This window comes from Chaetomium tenue, assembly GCF_020726465.1.
Source record: "Chaetomium tenue strain MPI-SDFR-AT-0079 chromosome Unknown F5144scaffold_3, whole genome shotgun sequence".
Lineage (NCBI taxonomy): Eukaryota > Fungi > Ascomycota > Sordariomycetes > Sordariales > Chaetomiaceae > Chaetomium > Chaetomium tenue.
Genome location: NW_027117331.1, coordinates 1,664,926 through 1,684,482, shown reverse-complemented (window position 1 = coordinate 1,684,482; position 19,557 = coordinate 1,664,926). Strand labels below are relative to the sequence as shown.

The 19,557-nt window shown below is 55.7% G+C and overlaps 4 protein-coding genes and 1 non-coding gene across 5 annotated transcripts; 3 read left to right on the top strand and 2 right to left on the bottom strand.

The window, feature by feature from the left end:
* Positions 1 to 443: 443 nt before the first annotated feature.
* Positions 444 to 2,627, top strand: F5144DRAFT_174509 (uncharacterized protein). Its single transcript, XM_066782654.1, has 3 exons — positions 444 to 740; positions 798 to 933; positions 990 to 2,627. The coding sequence occupies exons 1-3, from the start codon at positions 648 to 650 to the stop codon at positions 2,408 to 2,410; spliced, it is 1,650 nt and encodes a 549-aa protein (XP_066644594.1). The 5' UTR covers positions 444 to 647; the 3' UTR covers positions 2,411 to 2,627.
* Positions 2,628 to 3,645: 1,018 nt separating this feature from the next.
* On the top strand, positions 3,646 to 3,731 carry F5144DRAFT_t83. Its single transcript has one exon. It is a non-coding gene; the product is annotated as a tRNA-Ala (tRNA).
* Positions 3,732 to 4,030: 299 nt separating this feature from the next.
* Positions 4,031 to 6,423, bottom strand: F5144DRAFT_487209 (uncharacterized protein; the record flags this gene model as incomplete). Its single annotated transcript, XM_066785596.1, has 3 exons — positions 4,031 to 5,631; positions 5,706 to 5,851; positions 5,924 to 6,423. 3 exons carry the CDS (start codon positions 6,421 to 6,423, stop codon positions 4,031 to 4,033), a joined length of 2,247 nt encoding a protein of 748 aa, XP_066644593.1.
* Positions 6,424 to 7,561: 1,138 nt separating this feature from the next.
* On the bottom strand, positions 7,562 to 13,410 carry F5144DRAFT_546429 (uncharacterized protein; the record flags this gene model as incomplete). The annotated part of the gene is made up of 3 exons (XM_066787412.1): positions 7,562 to 13,208; positions 13,324 to 13,341; positions 13,400 to 13,410. 3 exons carry the CDS (start codon positions 13,408 to 13,410, stop codon positions 7,562 to 7,564), a joined length of 5,676 nt encoding a protein of 1,891 aa, XP_066644592.1.
* Positions 13,411 to 15,082: 1,672 nt separating this feature from the next.
* F5144DRAFT_174347 (RecF/RecN/SMC) lies at positions 15,083 to 19,467 on the top strand. Its single transcript, XM_066782651.1, has 4 exons — positions 15,083 to 15,556; positions 15,649 to 18,475; positions 18,526 to 18,967; positions 19,036 to 19,467. Exons 1-4 carry the CDS (start codon positions 15,519 to 15,521, stop codon positions 19,326 to 19,328), a joined length of 3,600 nt encoding a protein of 1,199 aa, XP_066644591.1. The 5' UTR covers positions 15,083 to 15,518; the 3' UTR covers positions 19,329 to 19,467.
* The last annotated feature ends 90 nt before the right edge of the window (positions 19,468 to 19,557 follow it).

Here is a 19,557-nt window from a genome sequence, read left to right as displayed (position 1 = left end):
TGACCGGTTCTGCCCAATCCGTTTATTTGTGTCTTGGGGCTCGAGGGCCCGGCATGAAATGTGATAGCTCGTTAAACGAGGACCACCTCCGAATTCCCGACACGCACAACTGCTTGGTATCCCTGACAATGGGCGTCGTCCGCGGCCGAGTCCTTTTTGGCAAAGCTGACTGCCCGAGAAGGGCAGCCTGCTTTCCGAGAATACGGCCTTTTTCTTTAATGATGTAGCTCCCAAGCATCTGCTGGGGATTTTACCGACAGCCTCATAGCACAGCCTTCCCCTTGTTGTCTGGTTTCATGACCTCGCCCTGCCCTAGAGGCTATTGGCGCTACCTTCTCTCGCCCAAGTATGTGGCGATAACGCAACTACTTTGCTCAACCCTCTCTGTATTCACTTGCGGATGTCTGTGATTAAGCCTTCGACGAAACAACAACCCTGCCCAGCCGGTCGGGACACCTGGCCCCGTTGTTGATGGCGTGTAACCGTTTGCAGTATCTCGATACCCTCCAAGGCAAGACGGCCTCCTCTGACAGGCGCTAGCATATTTGGTGCATCATCTTACTTGGTCTTGCCGCCGCAGCGTTGGCGGTCCCAATCGACGTGGCCCTGACTTTACTCATCTTCCCGTCAACGGACGACAGTCCAGGATGCATCGAAACCAGCATAATCATCGAAGCCTGGAGCCTTTCACCGTGAAGCCGGGACCAGAAACGGGGTTGTATTACATTTTAGTTGCCAACGTACGTGAAACACGCGAACCAGCTCTCGGTTGAGCATTACTGACGGGCCATGTACAGCTCGCTCATCGGACAACATGGAGAGACTTGAAGGCATTTGCTTCCCAGGCTTGCGAAGTGGATCACGCCGAAGTCTACCCTCCCACCTCTGGATTCGTTCGAGTTAGAGGACGAGCCAATTTCGAAAAAGCATTCAGTTAGGTGGACTTCCAAGCCTCGAGCCAAACTTGTCCTGACAGTAATGGGTGATAGAATACCTCGACGGCAACACGCTGGAGTATCGCGCCCTCCAAGCGGATGCCCGTAACATGAACCAAGCTACTGTCGTCAAGCTCCTGCCAACCGACTACCACGCCATGAGAATTATGCGAGGAGACAATGGGAGGGTGGTTAGCGAACCTGAGGATCCAGCACCCGACGCTAGTGGATCGTTTTCGCAGGGCGCAGGCACGGCAATGGGAAGTCCCTACCCGAGTTATCACGGGAACGCCAGTCCATCATTCAGCATGGCGGATACGCAATGGGGGTATGTTACTTCGTCCTCGTATAGTGCCACCGGAGGATACCAACCCGCCCCGGCCGCGCCTCTCACACCACCCAGCTCCTCGGCGTACCAACCAGTGGCTGTCTCGAACCATGGACTCATGCCGCAGGTCGCGGTGGGCCCCCATCCTACAGCATACCATGCGATAGCAAGCCCGACGCCTGCTCCTGCCCCAGCCAGGCCCACTCACTATCAGTACAGCGACGCTGCTGGGTATTACCCACCGGGAACGACCTACGGTGCGAGGGGGCCGGGCTACGCCGGATTTGTCCAGCCGGCAGTGAACAACAGTAGCCACGCGTATTCAACTGGAGACGATTGGCCCGTCGACCCCATACCGCCGCCGCAGCAAGATCAAATACCCAACTACGACAACACCCGGCCGACCGTCGTCGTGGAGCAGCGTAAAATCATCATCCGCGACCTGGAACGAGACGGTCTCTCCGAGGCTGTCGTCACGAGCCTCCTTGCCAAGCACGCGGGGATTGGGGGCACGCCGGGCCAGATCGAGAAGCTAGAGTTGCCGTTCAACAAGGACGGCAAGGCTAGGGGCACCGCATACATCACGTTCGGCACGACGGAGCTTGCCAACGCGGCCGTGGCGGCCCTGGACGGGCGGAAGATGGGCGCGAGGAGGATGTCGGCGCGCCTAGTTGTCGAGGGTGTCTCGCCGAATGGATTTGACAGTGGCCGTCCTGGTCGGCGGCATGCAGGGGGTGGCGGTGGTGGGAAGTCTGCTAGCCGGGGATGGAATTCGAAGGCAGATGTCGGAAAACCGCCGAGGTCACCACATTCGCAGTTTCAGTCGCAGTCGCAGTCGCAGGTTCAGACTCAGACTCAGTCTCAAGCTCAGGATCAAGCTCAAGCTCAAGCTCAGGCTCAGGCCCAGTTTCAGTTTCAGCCTTCACAATCCACCGACACGCTGTCGCAGCCTGCGTACTCAACCACCCCTACCACGGTGCCCGCGTTACTGTCCGCGGCTAACAGCAACCAAGCGAAGACGAAGGAGGAGCGGCCGGTTATCGTGGACGGGAGTGGCGGGCGGTTCAAGAAAGCATCGGCGCCCGTGGTTGTGGATGGGAGCGCGGGAAAGAAGGGGGATTGCGGGCGCCGGGGTCCTCGGCGTTGATTTGGTTTTATCTCTGGGTCATTTCATCTTGTTGCTAAGGGTTTGGGGAAAGAAGTGGTGGTGTCGGGATGGGGGCGAAAAGGGGAGTTTGGACGGGGAGTAAACGGTTGAGTAAAAAAAAAGGAGTCGACGGCGTTGAGACGGTGACGGTGGGAGAGCGCCCTCATGTAATTCCCGTCTTTCCTTGGATTGATATATACTCCCTTTCAAACCGCACGAACATTGACATAACACCCTCCTTGTTGTCCATCAGCGCCACGCTCACACTCATCCTCCATGCAACAGAAAGTCCGATGATACACGAAAGGAGATGCGGCGGAAGGGGACAGCCTCCATTATTTACATCAAGCCCACCCCTGAACGTGCTGCCAGCGCAGAGATGCTTTACCCCGACATCTTCTGGGCAAAAAAGTCGAACTCGAAAAGGAAACAAGAAAGAAAGAAAATAGAGAAAAAGAGATAAAGGATTATAAAAAGGACGGAGATATAAAGAAAACCGAGTAACATAAATCAAATAAACGAAACCGAATTAATAAAAAGTAGACTAATGGCTTTCTTTTCGTTTCTAGTTGAAGGTTCCGTCGGCACACATAGGCACTTGGAGCTCGGCTTTTTTACCCATAGGGTGCCCGGCATACAGTTGCGATAGTTACTACAAAACCACATCACCCCAACACCCACTCCAGTAAACCGTTCGGATATCCAGAGTTAAAACTGCTAGAGCAACCCAAGAGATACATATAGACAGGCGCCTCAGATAAAAGGAAGCTTCAATGGCCAACATACTAAACTCGAATGAAAGATATGTATCAAGCCGCTAAATGATATACCGCGGTGAGGAAAACAATATATAAGAAAATCGTCTCGCTGCTCCAGTATAAACGCCGCTACTATAGCTAAAGAAAGATAGATAGATAGATCAAAAAGATAGTAAAGCTTATCCAAGCCTATACCCGAGATCTACGCTATCTATTAAACCAGCCTTTTCCCTTTCCCTCCCCCTTTCCCCCCTCCCATTCCTTCCTTTTATTTTCTCTCCTTTCCTTCACTCCCTACCAGGAAAACGCCTCCTCCACAAAGTCCAAATTCCCACTATACTACCTGTTACGCACCGCCCTGCGCCCCTTATCGCTCAACGCGCCCGCCCGGCCCACACACGGACACTGCCAACCTTTAGAAATCTCCACGGCGGAGCCTCCGTCGGACCATCTCCATCCCTGTCCTAGCACGCACTGGGGCGTGTGGCTCAGTTGGTAGAGCGTTCGCTTAGCATGCTTTCTCGGTATGCGAAAGGTCCTGGGTTCGATTCCCAGCTCGTCCATGGAAAGGAAGCTTGGAATGAATGGGATGGGAGGGTTCGTCTTTTTGGTTGTTGGTGGTGCGGTTGCTGCTTTTTGCGGTTTATTTATCGGGCGGGTGGTTGTGTGATTTGGAAGGGCTGTTTGTTGGTTGGGCGGGATAGAAACGGGGGGTGGTATGTATGTCATACATAGGACGGGGTGATGGATGGATGGTGTTGAGAGCGGCCATGGGAAGAAGAGAAAGGAAGGACGACGACTCCTCTCATAATACATCATACATATTCACACCCCCATCTGTATCTTCTCTCTCTATCACAAATCACAAAAGCTCACCCAACCCCTCCAGCCCAACCCCCTCCCTCCCCAACCTCGCCACCAACCTCGTATTCTGCCCCTGCAGCTCGCCGACGCGCTCCCGCAGCATCTCGACCTCCTTGCGCGCGACGTCGCGCTCCGCTCGCACGCGCGCCAGCTCCATGGCCAGGTTGCCCTTCTCGGCGCGCTCGGCTGCCTTGCGCCGCCGCTCTGCCGCCCTGCGCTCCTCCCCCGCCCGCTTGTCCGCCAGCCGCTGCAGCTCGCGCTGGTACTTCTCTTCTTGGCGGGCAACCTCGCGGGCGTGTTTCTCGTGTAGGCGGGTGATGGCTTGGTCTTCTTGGTCTTGTTGTTGTTTGGATTTGGTCGTGGCAGAGTCTGTGTCGGGGTCGGTGGTGCCGTTGCCGTTGCCGTTGCTGCTGTTGTTATTTTCCTTTGCGAGGCGGCGGGCTTTGGCACGCTCGATTTTCTCTTGGGCTTTGTGCATGCGTTGCTGGAGCTTGCGCAGTTCTTTTTCGTGTTGGGACTGGGCCTGGGAAAGCTTGGCTGAGGGGGTTGCTTCGCGTGAGAGGGCTTGCGAGGTGGTTTCGGAGAGAAGCGAGTGGGTGGATTGGTTGGAGGCGATGTCGGCTTCAGTAGTGGTGCCGGCCTTGTTGGAGTTGTCGTCTTTGCTGGACAGAGACGTGTCGACTTGAGTGGCCGAACCATCCTCGGCCGAGGCGAAGCTGGCGCCATCTGAGACATCGCTCTCGTCGTCACTGAACTCGGAGTCGGTTTCTATGGAGGCGGGGGTAAATGCAGCCACCTTGTTGGCAACTGCAGTCGTGGCCATGCCCAATGCACTGCTCAGCATGCCATAGATGCCGCTGCTGCTGGCCGACGGGCCTTCCTGGTAGCCAGCCTCGCTATCCGGGAGCTGATCTTCGGCTGCGGTGTCTGCTGGCAGCCGGCCCGGTCCTTCGTTGACCGGTGATTCCCCCGTTGGCTTTGTTACGTTCTCTCTCCTTTTTACCGTGGCTGGCCGCGGCTTCGTAAGTTCGTCCATCGACTGCGAGGAAAGCCACTTGACAAACTTCCCGGCATCGTTTATGATCCCCCCTGGTGTCCCCTTTTCCACCATGAACCGCGGCACACTACCGCCGGGGTCGCTGCGAGTAACCATCAGCCACTCGATGGCCATCTCCATGTCGCTGTCGTTGTCATCAGACAGGCGAAATGATACGGTCCTGCCCTCGCCCTCCGACTCGGCCTCCTCACCCACAGCTTGCTTCGCGGCACGCAGCACGGCCTCCTTACTGATGCGTTCGCCGCCTCCCGCGGGACGATCTACCTCGTCCCTGCTAAGGTCGACCGAAGACCTCACTCGGCGGAGCGGTTTCTCGACGGGCACCTCGCGGATGACCTCGACCGACTCGTACGTCCCGCGGACGAAGCCCGGCCTGGGCGGACAGTCGGGGTGGTCGCAGGGTCTCGAGACGACCATGAACTGTCTCGGGGCGCGCTTCCTGCTGCTAGGTTTCTTTTCTCCGTTGGGGTTGGGCATCATGATCGCCGTGACGAAGTCCCGCGGCGTCGTCGGGCCCGGGAACCTGGCGGAGACGTGGTACACTTTTGAACGTTAGATCCACCCCTTCATCTAGTCCTCTTAGAACAGGGAATGGGAAAGGGGCGAACAAACTCACCATCCATCTTCCCCCCCTCAAACTCCACCCTCTCAACCCTCCTCTCGGCCCCAATCCCGCGAACATTCCCCGTCCCCGGTTCCTTTCCCGGCTCGGCCTCGACCCGATCTAGGGTGACCTGCATCTCCTCCTTTAGCGCCGCTTCCCTGTGCGATTGTTAGGTCAGTTATCAGCCATCAACCATCATAAAGGGAAAAAAAGAAAAGGCAAAAACTCACCACCTCTCAAACCCCACCCCCCCCGGCCCAACCCGATGCAAACTCCTCCTCGCAAACCACGCCCCCCTCCCATCCTTCGCCGCCATCTTATACATGGCAATACCATGCGGATTCCCGCTGCTGACCTGGTGCATCTTGAGGTCCTTCCACTCGCGGCTCAGCTTAGTCAGCACCGCCTTGTCGGCTTCGTTGTTGCTGGTGCCATCTTTGCGGGTGGTGGTGGATGTGTATGTGTTGGGTGTGGTGGTGGATGGGGAGATGGCAGAGTCGGTGTGGGAGCGGGCGCGGCCTGGGAATTTGGGGGTGGTGGTGGTGGTTGTGGTGGGGGATGAGGGGGATGGGGGGATGGAGTCGATTAGGAGTTGGGCGTTGGCGAGGGTTGAGGTGAAGAGGTTGGTGATGTTGCCGTCGTTGTCATTGTTGTCGTCGGTGGTGTGCGGAGCGATGTCGGTGTTCCAAGAGAGGGGCCCGAGGGATTTGAAAGGTTGGTGGTGAGACATGTTTCTGGTTTCTTGTTTTGTTTTCCCCTCCTTGGATTCCCTGGCCGCTTGTGGTTCCTTATTTCATGCGAATATGTAACTGGGATAGTGAGGTTGAGTGAGGTCAAGCAAGGTTATGGCTGTGCTGTGGTGTTCAGTGTGAGTTTGGTTCCTCAAACTGAATGAATAATGGATCCGGAAAGGATGAGTGAGACGCAACACAAAAAGTTGTTTCGTTTGCTTTCTCGTCTTGTTGGGTATCGTACGGCGAAACAAGGGGTGAAGGAAGCTGGTGTACGTACGCGTCATCTAAGCCCCAAAGCGGTTGCTGCTCCGTAGAAAACAAAATTATTTAGTTCTGGGCAGAAAAAAAGACTGAAAACCGTGCTTGTGCAAATAAAACATTACTGCAGATGGGAGGTGCTTACCAGGTTCCAAACTTGTTCTGTTTGAGGTCACTTTGGTCAGCTTGTTTTAGTGATACTTCGTAACTTGCTGACTGCCTACAAAGTATCGAATTCAAGCCCCCAACAGGTAAGTAAATTGTGTTAGTACTCAATTAGGTTTGTATTTGGACCATAAGTACCCGTAAAAGACTCCTGATATTAAATCATTCGCCGGGATTATTTAATCGATACCTTCAAACCCTGGGCCGACTTTATGATTATCACGGCCATCTTGCTCTGCTCTCATCTCAATCCGGTGTGGTTGTTGTTTGACGTCATAACCAGGGTCACCCTGTCACTCCAAAACGTCACCACGCCTGCATAGCCCAGGGCCTGTCAGGCACACCCGCCATGACATATTCTACTAAGCAGCAGGATTGCGGGGAAGATGAAACCAAGGCAGTATGTATGTACTACTTTGTAGGTAGGGAGCCTGAATAAACTGGGGGGTGGCTCATCCACGTCTCGCAGGCCAAGCAAGCAGCAACTACAATACAGGTACAGATACACTCATACAATCCAACCACGAAACCCTGCCCATAAATCCCGTTTTGCCTGTCACAACGCCCCCTGTCCAGCCCCGAACCATCGGCGCCCAATACCGTGGACCCCCCAACCCAATATCCTGTAGCCCTTGTTCCAGAGCATTCAAACAAATTGGGGAAAGAATAACTAAAAAATAAATAATAAAAAAATAGAGGCGAGCCGATAGACTACTGCATGGTCTTCAGGAAACCATCCAGGTCAAAGCTCTCCTCGTACTGCGTGTTATCCCAGAGCTCGCCCAAGCCCTCGAGCCACGCCGCTTTCTTGCCCGGCTGTCGGACGTCGCCCGTCTCGATGTCCACCATGTCCTCTTCCCGCCCTTCAATAGCCTCCTTGCCCTTCTCCGCTATCAGGTTGGGTCCCGACTCGCCGAGGTTGAACAGGTCGAGGATCTGATCCGTGTCCATCGTCGCTAGACCCGCGTTCTGCTGGTTCACCACCGTGCTGGCTACGTCGATCTTGAACCGTTGCAGGCTGAGGATCTTCTCCTCGAGCGTCCCGCGCGTGATCAGCCGGTAAACGTTGACCACCTTCTTCTGCCCGATACGATGGGCCCGGTCCATAGCTTGCAGGTCCTTCTGCGGGTTCCAGTCGTGCTCCACAAAGATGACTGTGTCGGCTCCCGTGAGGTTCAGGCCTAGGCCGCCCACGCTCGTTGTCAGTAACAGCACGTCATACGACGGGTCGCTGTTGAACTTGTTGACAATGTCTTGCCGCCGGTTTGCCTCCACTGATCCGTCCAGCCGGAGGTATTGCGTTGTCGGGAGCATCTTCTTCAGGACCGTGTTCTGGACCATGTCGAGCATTTCTTTCATTTGGCAGAAGATGAGAGCCCGGTGCGGCTTGATGGGCGTGTACAGTGGGTCCGATGAATCCTGCCCCTCCGTCCCGATGCCGCAGTCGACGAGAAGATCCCGCAGCGCCGTCAGCTTGGGTGCATGCGCCGGGTCCTCGAGGCTCGTGTTTTGCTTGGCCAAGAACTTTTGCGTATCTTCGTAGGATCTATGGCCCGGCTTCATAACGAGCGCCGGCGAGTTGCAGAGCTTGCGCATGTACTGCAGCGCCTGGAAGATGTGCTGCTTGGCTTCCTTGTCTTCCTTGCCGGCCTGCTCTGAGAGTTTCTGGCCTTCCCTCTTGGTGAAGTCCTCAAACAGCTTCAGCTGCAGGTCGCTGAGGTCGCAGTAGTAATTCTGGAGAATCTTGGGCGGCAGATCGTTGAGCACCTCTTCCTTGAGACGCCGCAGGAGGAAAGGCAGCACTTGTTTGTGGAGTGCCTCGATGGCGAGCGCGCCTGCTTCCTGTTCCTTTGACGAAGACTTGCTGTGGCGGCTGTTCGCGATCGGTTTCGCAAACCGGTCAAGGAAGACTTTCTCCGCGCCCAAGAAGCCTGGCATCAAAAAGTCAAAGAGAGACCAGAGCTCCAGGACGTTGTTCTGGATCGGAGTGCCCGTCAAGATAAGCCGGTGGTTGCTAGCCAGTCTCTTGACCGCCAACGAAATTTTCGCCTTCGGGTTCTTGATCAAGTGACCTTCGTCGAGGACGACGTAGTTCCAGTTGTACTTCTCAATAGTGTCGATATCGTTCCGGCATACGTCGTAAGAGGTGATCACAATGTCGGTCTTGTCTAGCCTATCCTTCATGGCCTTGCGCTCGGCCGGGGGACCGACATAGGCTGTGACGCTCAAGAACGGAGCGTACGCTTTAATCTCCTGCTGCCAATGCCCGGAGAGTGTGGGTGGGCAGACGACCAGAGATGGGAGCCTTCTGACGTCAGGCGCCCCCGTCCTGGCGAACTCCTCGGCACGCTGATGATGATCGCTGGCTACCATGCTGATTGTCTGCAGAGTCTTGCCGAGGCCCATGTCGTCGCAAAGGATACCGTGTAGGTGGTACTTGTTGAGAAAGTGAAGCCAGTTGACACCCTCTTGCTGGTAAGAGCGAAGCTCAGCCTTGATGGCCACGGGGATTCTGAAGGGCTCGACCTTCTTGGGATCCAACAGCTGGGCAATGAAGGTGCGCTCCCGGTCACGGCCCTTCAACAGCTCCTCCGACAGGCCGGGGGGATCGGGTATACCGGCCTCGAGCGGAACCAGCTTCACTAGCGTCGCGAACGACGTAGTGGCAATCAGGCGGATCTCGTTGTCCGAGTCGCTCATACGACCCAGCACGGGCACGATGAGGAAGATGACGTACGGGAGGATGGCATCGCCCATGACGGCGATGAGGTGGTAGATGGCCTCGATCGCGCCCTGGCGGAAGTTGAGATCCACGGGGTTGCTGATCGTCGGCAGGACCTTTTCCACCAACGCCGTCATGCCCTCGACCGTGATAACGCTGCAGATAGTCGCCACGCATTTTGCCGCCATGTAACGGAAGACGGACAGGTCGGATTGCAGGGCTTTGATCACCAAAGGCATCTGCCGCATGACGAAAGGATGAAGGGCTGAATGCAATGTCGGGGCCATCGTCCGGATCACAGACATGGCATCAACGATTTCTTGGCCAAAGGTGTGCTCCGGATTCCTGGCCTCCGGCGGCAGTTCACCAGAGAAGGCTCTTACGAGAGGCTCTTCCATAAAGGCCTGCAGGCTCGGGACGCGAGTCAGGAGATCAGAGCCAAACGTCTGCGAGAGTATCTCCAGTGCTTCTTTGGCGCCGCGGCGGGTGATGCGGGCTGCCCTTGCTTCTCGCGCAAACTTGGCTGCATCGGGGTGATCGACGCGGTCCTCTTCCTTTTGCATCGAGAGGATAACGTTCGTCTTAAGAGCGTGGTTGGGGAACTCGGGGGTTTCCGCAACCTCGACGCAGGAGAACTTGACCAAGTTCGCAACCACCTTGTCGGCTGGGCCGCGGCGGCCCGACTCGGTAAATAGCTGCACAAGGCGCGCAATTGTCGCGGCGGAGCGGCCTTGCAATTCTTGGTTCTCCTCCGTCTTGATGCTGTCCATGATGGACTTGATGAGCGGACTCGGTTTCTTGGGCAGAATCTTCATGGCGACCAAGGCGCAAGCGGCCGCGGCGCGGATGCGGGCATCACGAGCTTCTTTGGCCGCCTTTGCCTCCTCGATCGCGGCGATAGTTATGTCGCGAGCCTCGTTGAGTTGAGGAAGCGCTATCAACCGCTGCCCAGGGGCCATGGCCTTTTTGAGTTTGTCAAAATCATCGGCCACGACCTTCTCCGCGTTTGCGACGGAGAATGCGCCTGGACCTGCCTCGGGCTCGCCTTGAACCACAACAGCAAGCGTCGGGAGCTTGTTGTGAGAGATTTTGCCGTGATCACGGAAGAGGTTGACGAGCTGTTGCGACTGCGAGCGTACCCTGTGGACATAGCTCACCAAATCCCGATAATGAGATGGCCGCTCCTGGTCGATCATCTTCTGCAGGGGATCCACAAACCGTGCGGCTGCACTACTCGCTGAGCAATTGTTCGCGTACTCGCCGATAACCATGGAGGCAGAAAGCTGAGTCGACGCGAACGGAGAAACAAGGCCTTGCAGGACGTTGTTGTCATACGAAGCCAAGTTGGGGGTCGGGATGAAGGACATGATAAGGCCCATGGCCTTGGCCGCGGAGACACGGGAGCGGACTAGAACATCCATACCCACCAAATCAACATCGCCTTGCATCATGTGACCATCCACGTCGTGGCTCTGCGTGCTCGTGGGGATGTCGTCAACCTTTGTCGATTTCCTGCGCCGCTTCGTGGCTCTCTCGCCTTCAGGGGGCGAGGACCGCCTGCTTGCGGTGGGGGCAAGGCCAGGCAAAGAGTATGTTCCGCCTGATGGCTTTTGGAAAAGGGTCCCGTTCATGGGGATGGGATGCCGCGGGACGCCGATGGGATGGAGCGTCAGCTGCATGAGGGGATCCACGTGCGCCTCGAATTCGTCGGCGAGAATGGCTGGGTTCTGGGCGAGGTTACGGACAAGCGCAGCCCATAACTCCAGAGACATGTTGAGCGTGTCTTGATCTCTCTCGACCAGAATATTCTGGAAGATGAGACGCAATATCCTCCCGTTGAGCCAGCCTTGAGACGTCTCGCCGCCGAGGTTCGCAAAAGTCATCAAGGCCTTCAACACGGCAAGTCGCACTGACGTGATGGTATGCCGCAAGAATGGGTAAAGCCGGGGAACGAGGAGAGTAAAAGATCGCTCCTCATCCTGCGAAGCCGAGAGTTTCATGGTTTCCAAGACCTCGGGAAAGCTGCAGAGGTTCGCAAGCAGGTCCATAATCTTGCCAGTCGAGGCGCTCAGGTCATCGCCCAGATTTGAGAGACTCTCCCAGACGATGTTGATGAGGCCGTCGAGTGCCCCTCGCCGCATCGTCACAAACTCCTTGGCCATTGGGATCAAGGTTGCAGCGCTGACTGAACGGACGTCGTCGTCGATATCGCCAAGACCTTTCATGACAGAGCGGATGACGCCGTCGATCATGTCTCCGTCCTGGAGCAGGAGGTCCTTACGCACGGCGACAACATATCTCAAGCCTACCATGCCTCCATGGCAGACGGCCCAGACGTTCTGTTCCAGGTGTAGCTCTTCTTGCATCACCATCTGATATAATAATCGGTAGATGGCGTAAACCGACTGCGCGGAAATGTGGCGGAGAACTGATCCGAGGGTCTGGCCAACTGTCTCTCGGATTGGGGCTACCGACGTGTCGGAGCTGTAGTCGGTAAACTTGTCGAGCATGAGCACACAGCAGAGGCGGCAGGCTAGATCATCCAGCCACTGCCGGTTGAGCTCCGTGTTGCCCTTGCGCGATTTGTCACGACGCCGTCCGGCGCCGGCCCCGTGAACCCTAATGATTTCCCGTAGGCCCATGGCGGCACCATGGCGAGTTTCCCACTGGGAGTCGAACAAATCGATCTTTAGGAATTCGCACAGCCGCTCGTATGGCCATTCGGCCCCCTCCATGTCTTGGTCCACCTCCAGCTCCGATTTGATGGGGAGAATTGGGCCTTTAAATTCGGACACCACCTTGGAGTCTTCATCCACGTCGCTGGGCCGATCGAGGTTGAAGTACTCCGACATCTTGCCGTTCTTCTTCGGGTCAGCATCGGGTACGGCAGTGTCGTCGAATCCGTCAGATCCCGCGGTCGTCGTCCGCCGGAGGCTGAGGTCGCCGAACCCACTTTTCCCTTGGGCGGCCTTCTGGGCCTCCCGCTTGCGTTTCCTCTTGAGGACATTAAGTTGCCGGGTGCTCAACTTGGCTTCGTCCTGGATTTGGCCCTGGAGCTCGTTGACTAGGGTATCCGGCCTCCCAAAGCCGTTCGTGTTGCCTGTGGCGTCGTGCAACACTTCGGGACTGGTTGCATGCTCCGCGATCACGGGCAGCTCGTCATCCTCGAATACCCGGCCAAGAAGCCCAAGGCGGCCGTTGAGTGTTTTTTGTTGGTGAGCCAACCGCTTCTGCGGATCTAGGGCGGCGAGTGCGAGGTCCACTGTGCCGCCACGGAGCAGCGGCCGGCCATACTTGAGGATGGCGGAGACGTCAAGGGCGCCAAGGGTAAAATATTCCTCCTGGTCGAGAATGAAATCCCTTTGCTCTTCCTTCTTGACGAACCCATTATCCTCTTTTGCGTCCTCCCCTGGGGGAAACGCGTCGTCTGCGTTGGGGTCATAAAGGGGGGCGTTTTCAATGATTTTGCCTATCGCCTTGGCGGCGGTGCTTCTGGTTTCCCAATCCTTGTGCCGGAGGTAAGGGACAACCCGAGTTAAAAGGTTGAAGAGCTCATCGGGGTGTTGCTTTTGCCAGTCAGCAAGCTGGTTGACAGCGGTGTCCCGAATTAGTCGGGTGCTGCCGGTTTCGAGGATGCTGAGATGGTGTTAGTATGTGAGGAGAACAGTAACAGTGCAGGCAACAGTGCAGGCAACACTGCATGAAACACTGCAGGTGACGATGCTCTCAGCCACTGAGATACACAACTTACGTAACGAGTCGGTCAAGCCTAGTACAAATGCCATGTTAGTACATGAACTAGAAAGGGTCAACAGGCCGTTACTCACCGAGAGGCCATCCTTGTTTCATGTCAACGAATCCCGAAATAATATCTAGGCAGTGAAGACCATGGCACTACACCTCATTAGCTGCGTCCTGCAATTTGTCTTGAGGATGGTGTGCTGTGCTGTATGAATTGAGCGAGTCTGGATGAATAAGAGCAGGTGTTGACAGCCCCATCGCCACATCGCAGGATTGTGATTGGCGCATCGTCCGGAACAGTGCAGGTGGGGTCCATGACTGGTGGTTTGCTTGCAATGCAACAGCTAAGCCCACTCAAATGGCGCTCGCAATACCGATCCAGGCAAAGCGAAAGGTGACAAACCCGAAAGCGGACGAGGGGGTGCTGGGGGCTGGGTGGTCCCGGCTGGCGACAGCTGATGGGTCGGGCTGAAGGATGAAATGCAACACTCACCTGTACCTGGCCCGAATAGTTGTTGGAGAGAGATGATTAGAGAGTCGGAGGGTCGTTCAGATAATTAATCCCTAGCGCACTATGTTAGAGTCTTAGTCAGAAACAAGGCTCTGATGGCCATGCAAAATTTGTAGCGATGCATAGGGCTGTCGAAAATGTCGTTTTAGAGAGTGAATAAAAAGTACATACCAGGGAAGGCAAGTAAAAAGGTGGGTCAAGCCAGGTTTACAGGCGGCCGAGGTGGCAGCACGGTGAAGGTTAGGTCTGGCGGCCGGGTGAGACCGGTTTGTGGGTGGGGTGATGGGAATCTGGGTGCGCGCAGGGCAAGCGAGTGCGGTGGGAGGATCGGGTGGAGGGCAGGCGCCCGTCTATAAAGAAATATTGGTTTAAATTTATAGACAGAGGCGTTCCCAACGCTCCTCCCGGGGCCTTGCGCATTTTAGCGCCATTCTTACACCCCTGTCCATGCGCCGCCCACCCCCAAGTCCCGTGCCCCCTTCCCCCCGGTCTCAGAATTTATCAACGAACAAAAGACATGGAAAGCGCGTCCCGCACACCAACAATCCACTCATTCTCTCTGCATCATCAAAGCTGCTGCACCATCAAAGCTGAGGAGGGGTGAGAAGCCCAATCTTTCTTTTCACTGTTTCCCCTTTTTCCCCGCCAGTCCGCAGCAAGCCCGTGCGGCCCTTGTACTCTAAACTGAACACCACACATCCCGCCACATTCCCAAAGCCCCGCCAACTTGGAACGTGTCCAACTCTGTTCTGCCTGCAACCCCATCCAGAACCCGAGCCTTTCTCTGCGCTGTTTCCTTGCGTCTGAACTCGATAATTGCATACATATGTAAATGAAAGGGTTTACGAAGTAGCCCCACCAACAAAGAGAGCTCTTTACTGTGGCTATGGCATCACCAACCCACCCAATTTAGGACAGCTGGTGTTTGTCCGTTTGAAGCTGGCTGGCCGTCCTCATCGTTGCAGCTCCTTGTTACCAACCGGAACGGACCGTCAACTTAAGCTGTGGGGAGTACAAAGGATGAACCATCGACATGAAAGGGTAATTAATTGCCTGGAGGACAGATGCATAATTTGATACCTGATCGTCTGGAGTGCTGGAACATGCCGGTCTGGATTGGGCCGATGATGCATGCAAGGGCAGGAAGTGCGAGATCTGGGTGAAATGACTGTGCTCCTCCGATCCCAACCTAAAATAATCACAACGTTGCAGACGATGAAGCTAGCGAAACGAAACAGTTTGCTCGCTCGAGATAGCACACCTCTAGGGTTCGTTTGACGGTTTCCTCCTTTCGCTTTCCCAACTATCAGACGGTCTGAAACTTGGACATCCGAAAGGAAGGGTGACAGTTTCCACAGTGGGCGAAATGCACAGTTCGTTTAGTATTCATAACTAGATCGCCCGGCTTAATTGGCGATAACTCTCGGGCTGGATCACGTGGAATGCTGGGAGAATGGTCCAAGCTTCGGCAAACTGAGGATGGCGCGACGAGACGCGTTGTGGCAGGTCCCCCCCCACAATCGCCAACCCGCGATTTTGAGACAGCGATCTGAGGATGCAGACGGCAACAACCCCATTTGACCGATTCCGACAAACTCCGCCCAAATATTGATGCTCACACAGACTGAATAATCCTGGTCGCAACACTCTGGATTTTTTGACTCTGCTGTCGAATTGACAGCGTTGTCGCAAAGATGCACATCAAGCAGATTATCATCCAGGGCTTCAAAAGGTACGCCGAGACCCACTGAGCCTACCTCGCACCCAGGAGGTTTCCAAAGCGTCCATGTCTCGGGTTCGCTAACAGCGCTTTCCATGACATAGTTACAAAGACCAGACAGTCATAGAACCTTTCTCCCCTGGAACCAATGTTATCGTCGGGCGTAACGGGTCCGGCAAGAGTAACTTCTTCGCTGCCATCAGATTCGTACTCAGCGATGCCTACACCAACATGAGCCGCGAGGAGCGGCAGGCTCTTCTCCACGAAGGGTCAGGGTCTGCCGTCATGTCCGCCTACGTCGAGATTATCTTCGACAATCAGGACAAGCGCTTCAGCGAGCCGGGCGACGAGGTCGTGATCCGCCGGACAATTGGTCTTAAAAAGGACGAATATTCAGTAGATAGGAAGGTCCAGACTCGCGCTGATGTGCTCAAAATCCTCGAAACTGCCGGGTTCGCCAAGGAGAATCCATTTTACATCGTACCCCAGGGACGCATTGCCGCTATCACCAACATGAAGGAATCCGAGAGACTTAACCTGCTGAAGGAGATCGCGGGCACAAACACATACGACGATCGGAGGATACAATCACTCAAGATCATGGCTGAGACCAACAGCAAACGCGAGAAGATCGACGAGACCCTGGTGTACATCAAGGAGCGACTAAGCGAGCTTGAGGAGGAGAAGGACGAGCTCCGCGACTTCCAGGACAAAGACAGGGAGCGCAGATGTCTCGAGTATGCGCACTGGCACCGCCTACAGGCGACCAATGCCGATACCCTAGAGCAGCTCGAGGAAGCGAGACAGGGAGGTGCCGGGGCTTCGACGAAGGACCGTACACAGCTCCAAAAAACGGAAAAGGAAATCAGCAGCTTGGACCAGACCTCTCACGAGTTGAGGCAGAACTTGGATTTGCTGGCTATGGAACGGCAACAACTCGACGATGATCGCAAAGATGCCGCTCGGTCGCGAGCAAAGGCTGAGCTGAAAGCGAAGCACCTAGACGAAAACAGGCACGCACGGGAACAAGCGCTGCAGAAGCAGGAAGCAGAGCTACAAGACGTGAGGCGGAAGATTAAGGGTGCTGAGACCGACTTGTCCAAGATCACGCCCGAATACGAGGAGCGGAAGAACGAGGAAGCCCAGATCCGGCTGCGACGGGACGAGGCAGTATCGGGGAAGAACCGTTTGCTCACCAAGCAGACGCGCAGCTCCCAGTTCAAGACGAAAGCAGAGCGTGATAACTACCTCAAGCAGGAAATCGATGACGCTACGACGTCTCTGGGCGTGCAAAAGGCCAACGCCATGGATGCGGGTGAGCAGGTGAAGTCGGTAGAGGCGTCCATTGCACAGCTGGAGAAGGCCATCCAAGATATCCGCCAAAATATTGAGGGCTACGGCGGAAACCGAGGCACGCTTGCAGAGAAGCTAACCAAGGCTCAGGAGGCCAGGGAGCAGCTGCACGAGGAGCGCAAGAGGCTTCGCCGTGAGGAGGACAAGCTTGGCTCGCTTCTTTCCAACACACGGTCGGAGAGGGACCAAGCAGAGTCCACGCTTTCACACTCGATGGACTCCGCCACTGCCAAGGGCCTTGCTTCCATCAGGCGGCTGAAGCGGGAGAGGGACATTCCCGGTGCCTATGGGACTTTGGCAGAGCTCATGAGCGTACCAGTCGAAGCATACAAACTGCCGGTCGAGCAAGTGGCGGGGAATAGCCTGTTCCATTATGTCGTCGACAACGACAGGACAGCCACGATGCTCTCGGACCATCTCTACAAGTCTTACGGCGGGCGGCTGACGTTCATGCCACTGGAGCAACTACGGCCCCGGCAGGTTAAGATGCCCAGGGCGTCAGACGCGCAACCACTCATCAGCAAGCTCGAGTATGAGCCGGAGTATGAGAAAGCTTTCCAGCAGGTTTTCGGACGCACCATCGTCTGCCCAAACCTCTCGGTCGCGTCCCAATACGCCCGGTCCCACGGCCTGGACGCCATTACGCCAGAAGGTGACACGACAAATAAGAGAGGTGCAATGACTGGCGGTTATGTCGACGCTAGAAGGTCGCGTCTCGATGCGGTACGACGAGTCGGCCAGATGCGAGACCTATATGAACAACAGCTGGCGGACATCGACAAGATCCGCAAGGAAATCGAGGTTATCGACCAGAAGGTGACGAGCGCGAGTGGCGAGGAGCACAAGCTCGAGCAGCAAATGCGCCAGTTCGAGTTTGGGTTTGAGCCGCTCAAGATGGAACTGCGGACGAAAAACGCCCAGCTGGAACGCGAGCGAGCCCACCTAGAGGCGGCTGTCGAGCGGCAAGCTCAGGTAGAGAAGAACCTCAAAGACTTGGACGACTCCATCTCGACATACCAGGCCGAAATCTCCCAGGACTTCAAGAAGGCTCTGTCGGCAAACGAGGAGCGGCAGCTGGAGGAATTCACACTCGAAGTACATCAGTTGCAGAGAGAGTTAAAGGAAGTCAGCAAGAAGCGATTCGAGCTGGAAAGCCGTAAAAAGTTCCTCGAGACAGAACTGCAAAGCCATCTCCGGCCACAGGAAGACCAGCTTCGGAGCCAAGCCTTTGAGAACTCGACGACTGGCGGCAGCGAGAGCTTTAAGGATGCCCAAAGGGAGCTTGTGAAAACCCAACGGGCCATGGCCGAAGTCGAACAACAGCTGGAGGAGAACGAGCAACGGACGGAGAAGGTGGGCGGCGAACTCGCCCAACTAGAGGCTCAGAAGTCCCAGAGGGAGCAGGAGCTGCAAGAATTGCAAAAGCGGATCGACCAGCACCAGAAGAGGATGGAGAAGAACATCCAGACGAGAGCCCGGCTGGTCAGCCAGGCCGCCGAGTACGCCAAAAACATCCGGGATCTGGGTATACTACCAGAGGAGGCGTTTGGCAAGTACGAGAAGATGAAGCCAGAACAGGTAAGCTTTTTGTCCACACGGGTTCTCGAACAGCCCACTAACAGCCCCAGATTGAGTCAAGGTTGCGTAAGGTCAACGAGGCGCTCAAGAAGTACAAGCACATCAACAAGAAGGCGTTCGATCAATACAACAGCTTCACCACACAGCGTGACCAGCTCCTAAAGCGGCGGAAGGAGCTCGACACGTCGCAAATGTCGATTGAGGCACTGATTGAGCATCTCGACCAGGAGAAGGACGAGGCAATCGAGCGCACGTTCAAGCAAGTCTCACGGGAGTTTGCCACCATCTTTGAGAAACTGGTCCCAGCAGGCCATGGCCGCCTCGTGATCCAGCGCAAGGCGGATCGGGCGAACAAGAAGGGCAACGCCGAGGAATCGGACGAGGAGCCGACAGGCGTCGAGAGTTACACGGGCGTGGGCATCTCGGTCTCGTTCAACTCCAAGGTTATGGACGAGCAACAGAAAATCCAGCAGCTGAGCGGTGGACAGAAGAGTAAGCATCCACCTCCCTTTTCCTCTCCCGCCAGAAGACAGTATCATGTTGCTAACTAGGCTACCTAGGTTTATGCGCCCTCTGCCTGATCTTCGCCCTCCAAGCTGCCGAGTCTAGCCCCTTCGTCATCTTCGACGAGGTCGACGCCAACCTGGACGCGCAGTACCGAACAGCGGTGGCCAGCTTACTGATGAGCATCTCGGAGGAACAAAAGACGCAGTTCATCTGCACGACGTTCCGGCCGGAGATTGTTCTCGTGGCAGACAAATGCTATGGCGTCACGTTCCATAACAAAACGAGCACCATTGATTGTGTACCGACGGAGGAGGCGCTCAACTTTGTCGATGGGCAGAAGAAGTGAGGGTCATAAGGGCGTAGTAGTTAGTTACTGCGGGCTGTTTCTGCTAGTCGTGTTGCTGTGAGGGGTTTGGAACTGGATGGGGGATGGATTTGTGGTATTAATTGCAAGTATTGTTCGCGGAGGCGTTGGGCCGGTTTGCTCTTCCAGGTGGGACACCTGGAGTCTAGCCTACATTGTTACTCGGAGCGGAGCGTGTGTGTATCTCTTGGTATGAGTTGGCACGGCTTGT

What these genes read in the sequence shown, in the direction of transcription:
- F5144DRAFT_174509 (XM_066782654.1), top strand. Translation starts at nt 648, where the DNA reads ATGCATCGAAACCAGCATAATCATCGAAGCCTGGAGCCTTTCACCGTG. An exon ending in ATTACATTTTAGTTGCCAAC is followed by an intron (nt 741 to 797) that starts GTACGTGAAACA and finishes GGCCATGTACAG; the next exon opens with CTCGCTCATCGGACAACATG. An exon ending in CAATTTCGAAAAAGCATTCA is followed by an intron (nt 934 to 989) that starts GTTAGGTGGACT and finishes AATGGGTGATAG; the next exon opens with AATACCTCGACGGCAACACG.
- F5144DRAFT_174347 (XM_066782651.1), top strand. Translation starts at nt 15,519, where the DNA reads ATGCACATCAAGCAGATTATCATCCAGGGCTTCAAAAG. An exon ending in ATCATCCAGGGCTTCAAAAG is followed by an intron (nt 15,557 to 15,648) that starts GTACGCCGAGAC and finishes TCCATGACATAG; the next exon opens with TTACAAAGACCAGACAGTCA. An exon ending in AGAAGATGAAGCCAGAACAG is followed by an intron (nt 18,476 to 18,525) that starts GTAAGCTTTTTG and finishes TAACAGCCCCAG; the next exon opens with ATTGAGTCAAGGTTGCGTAA.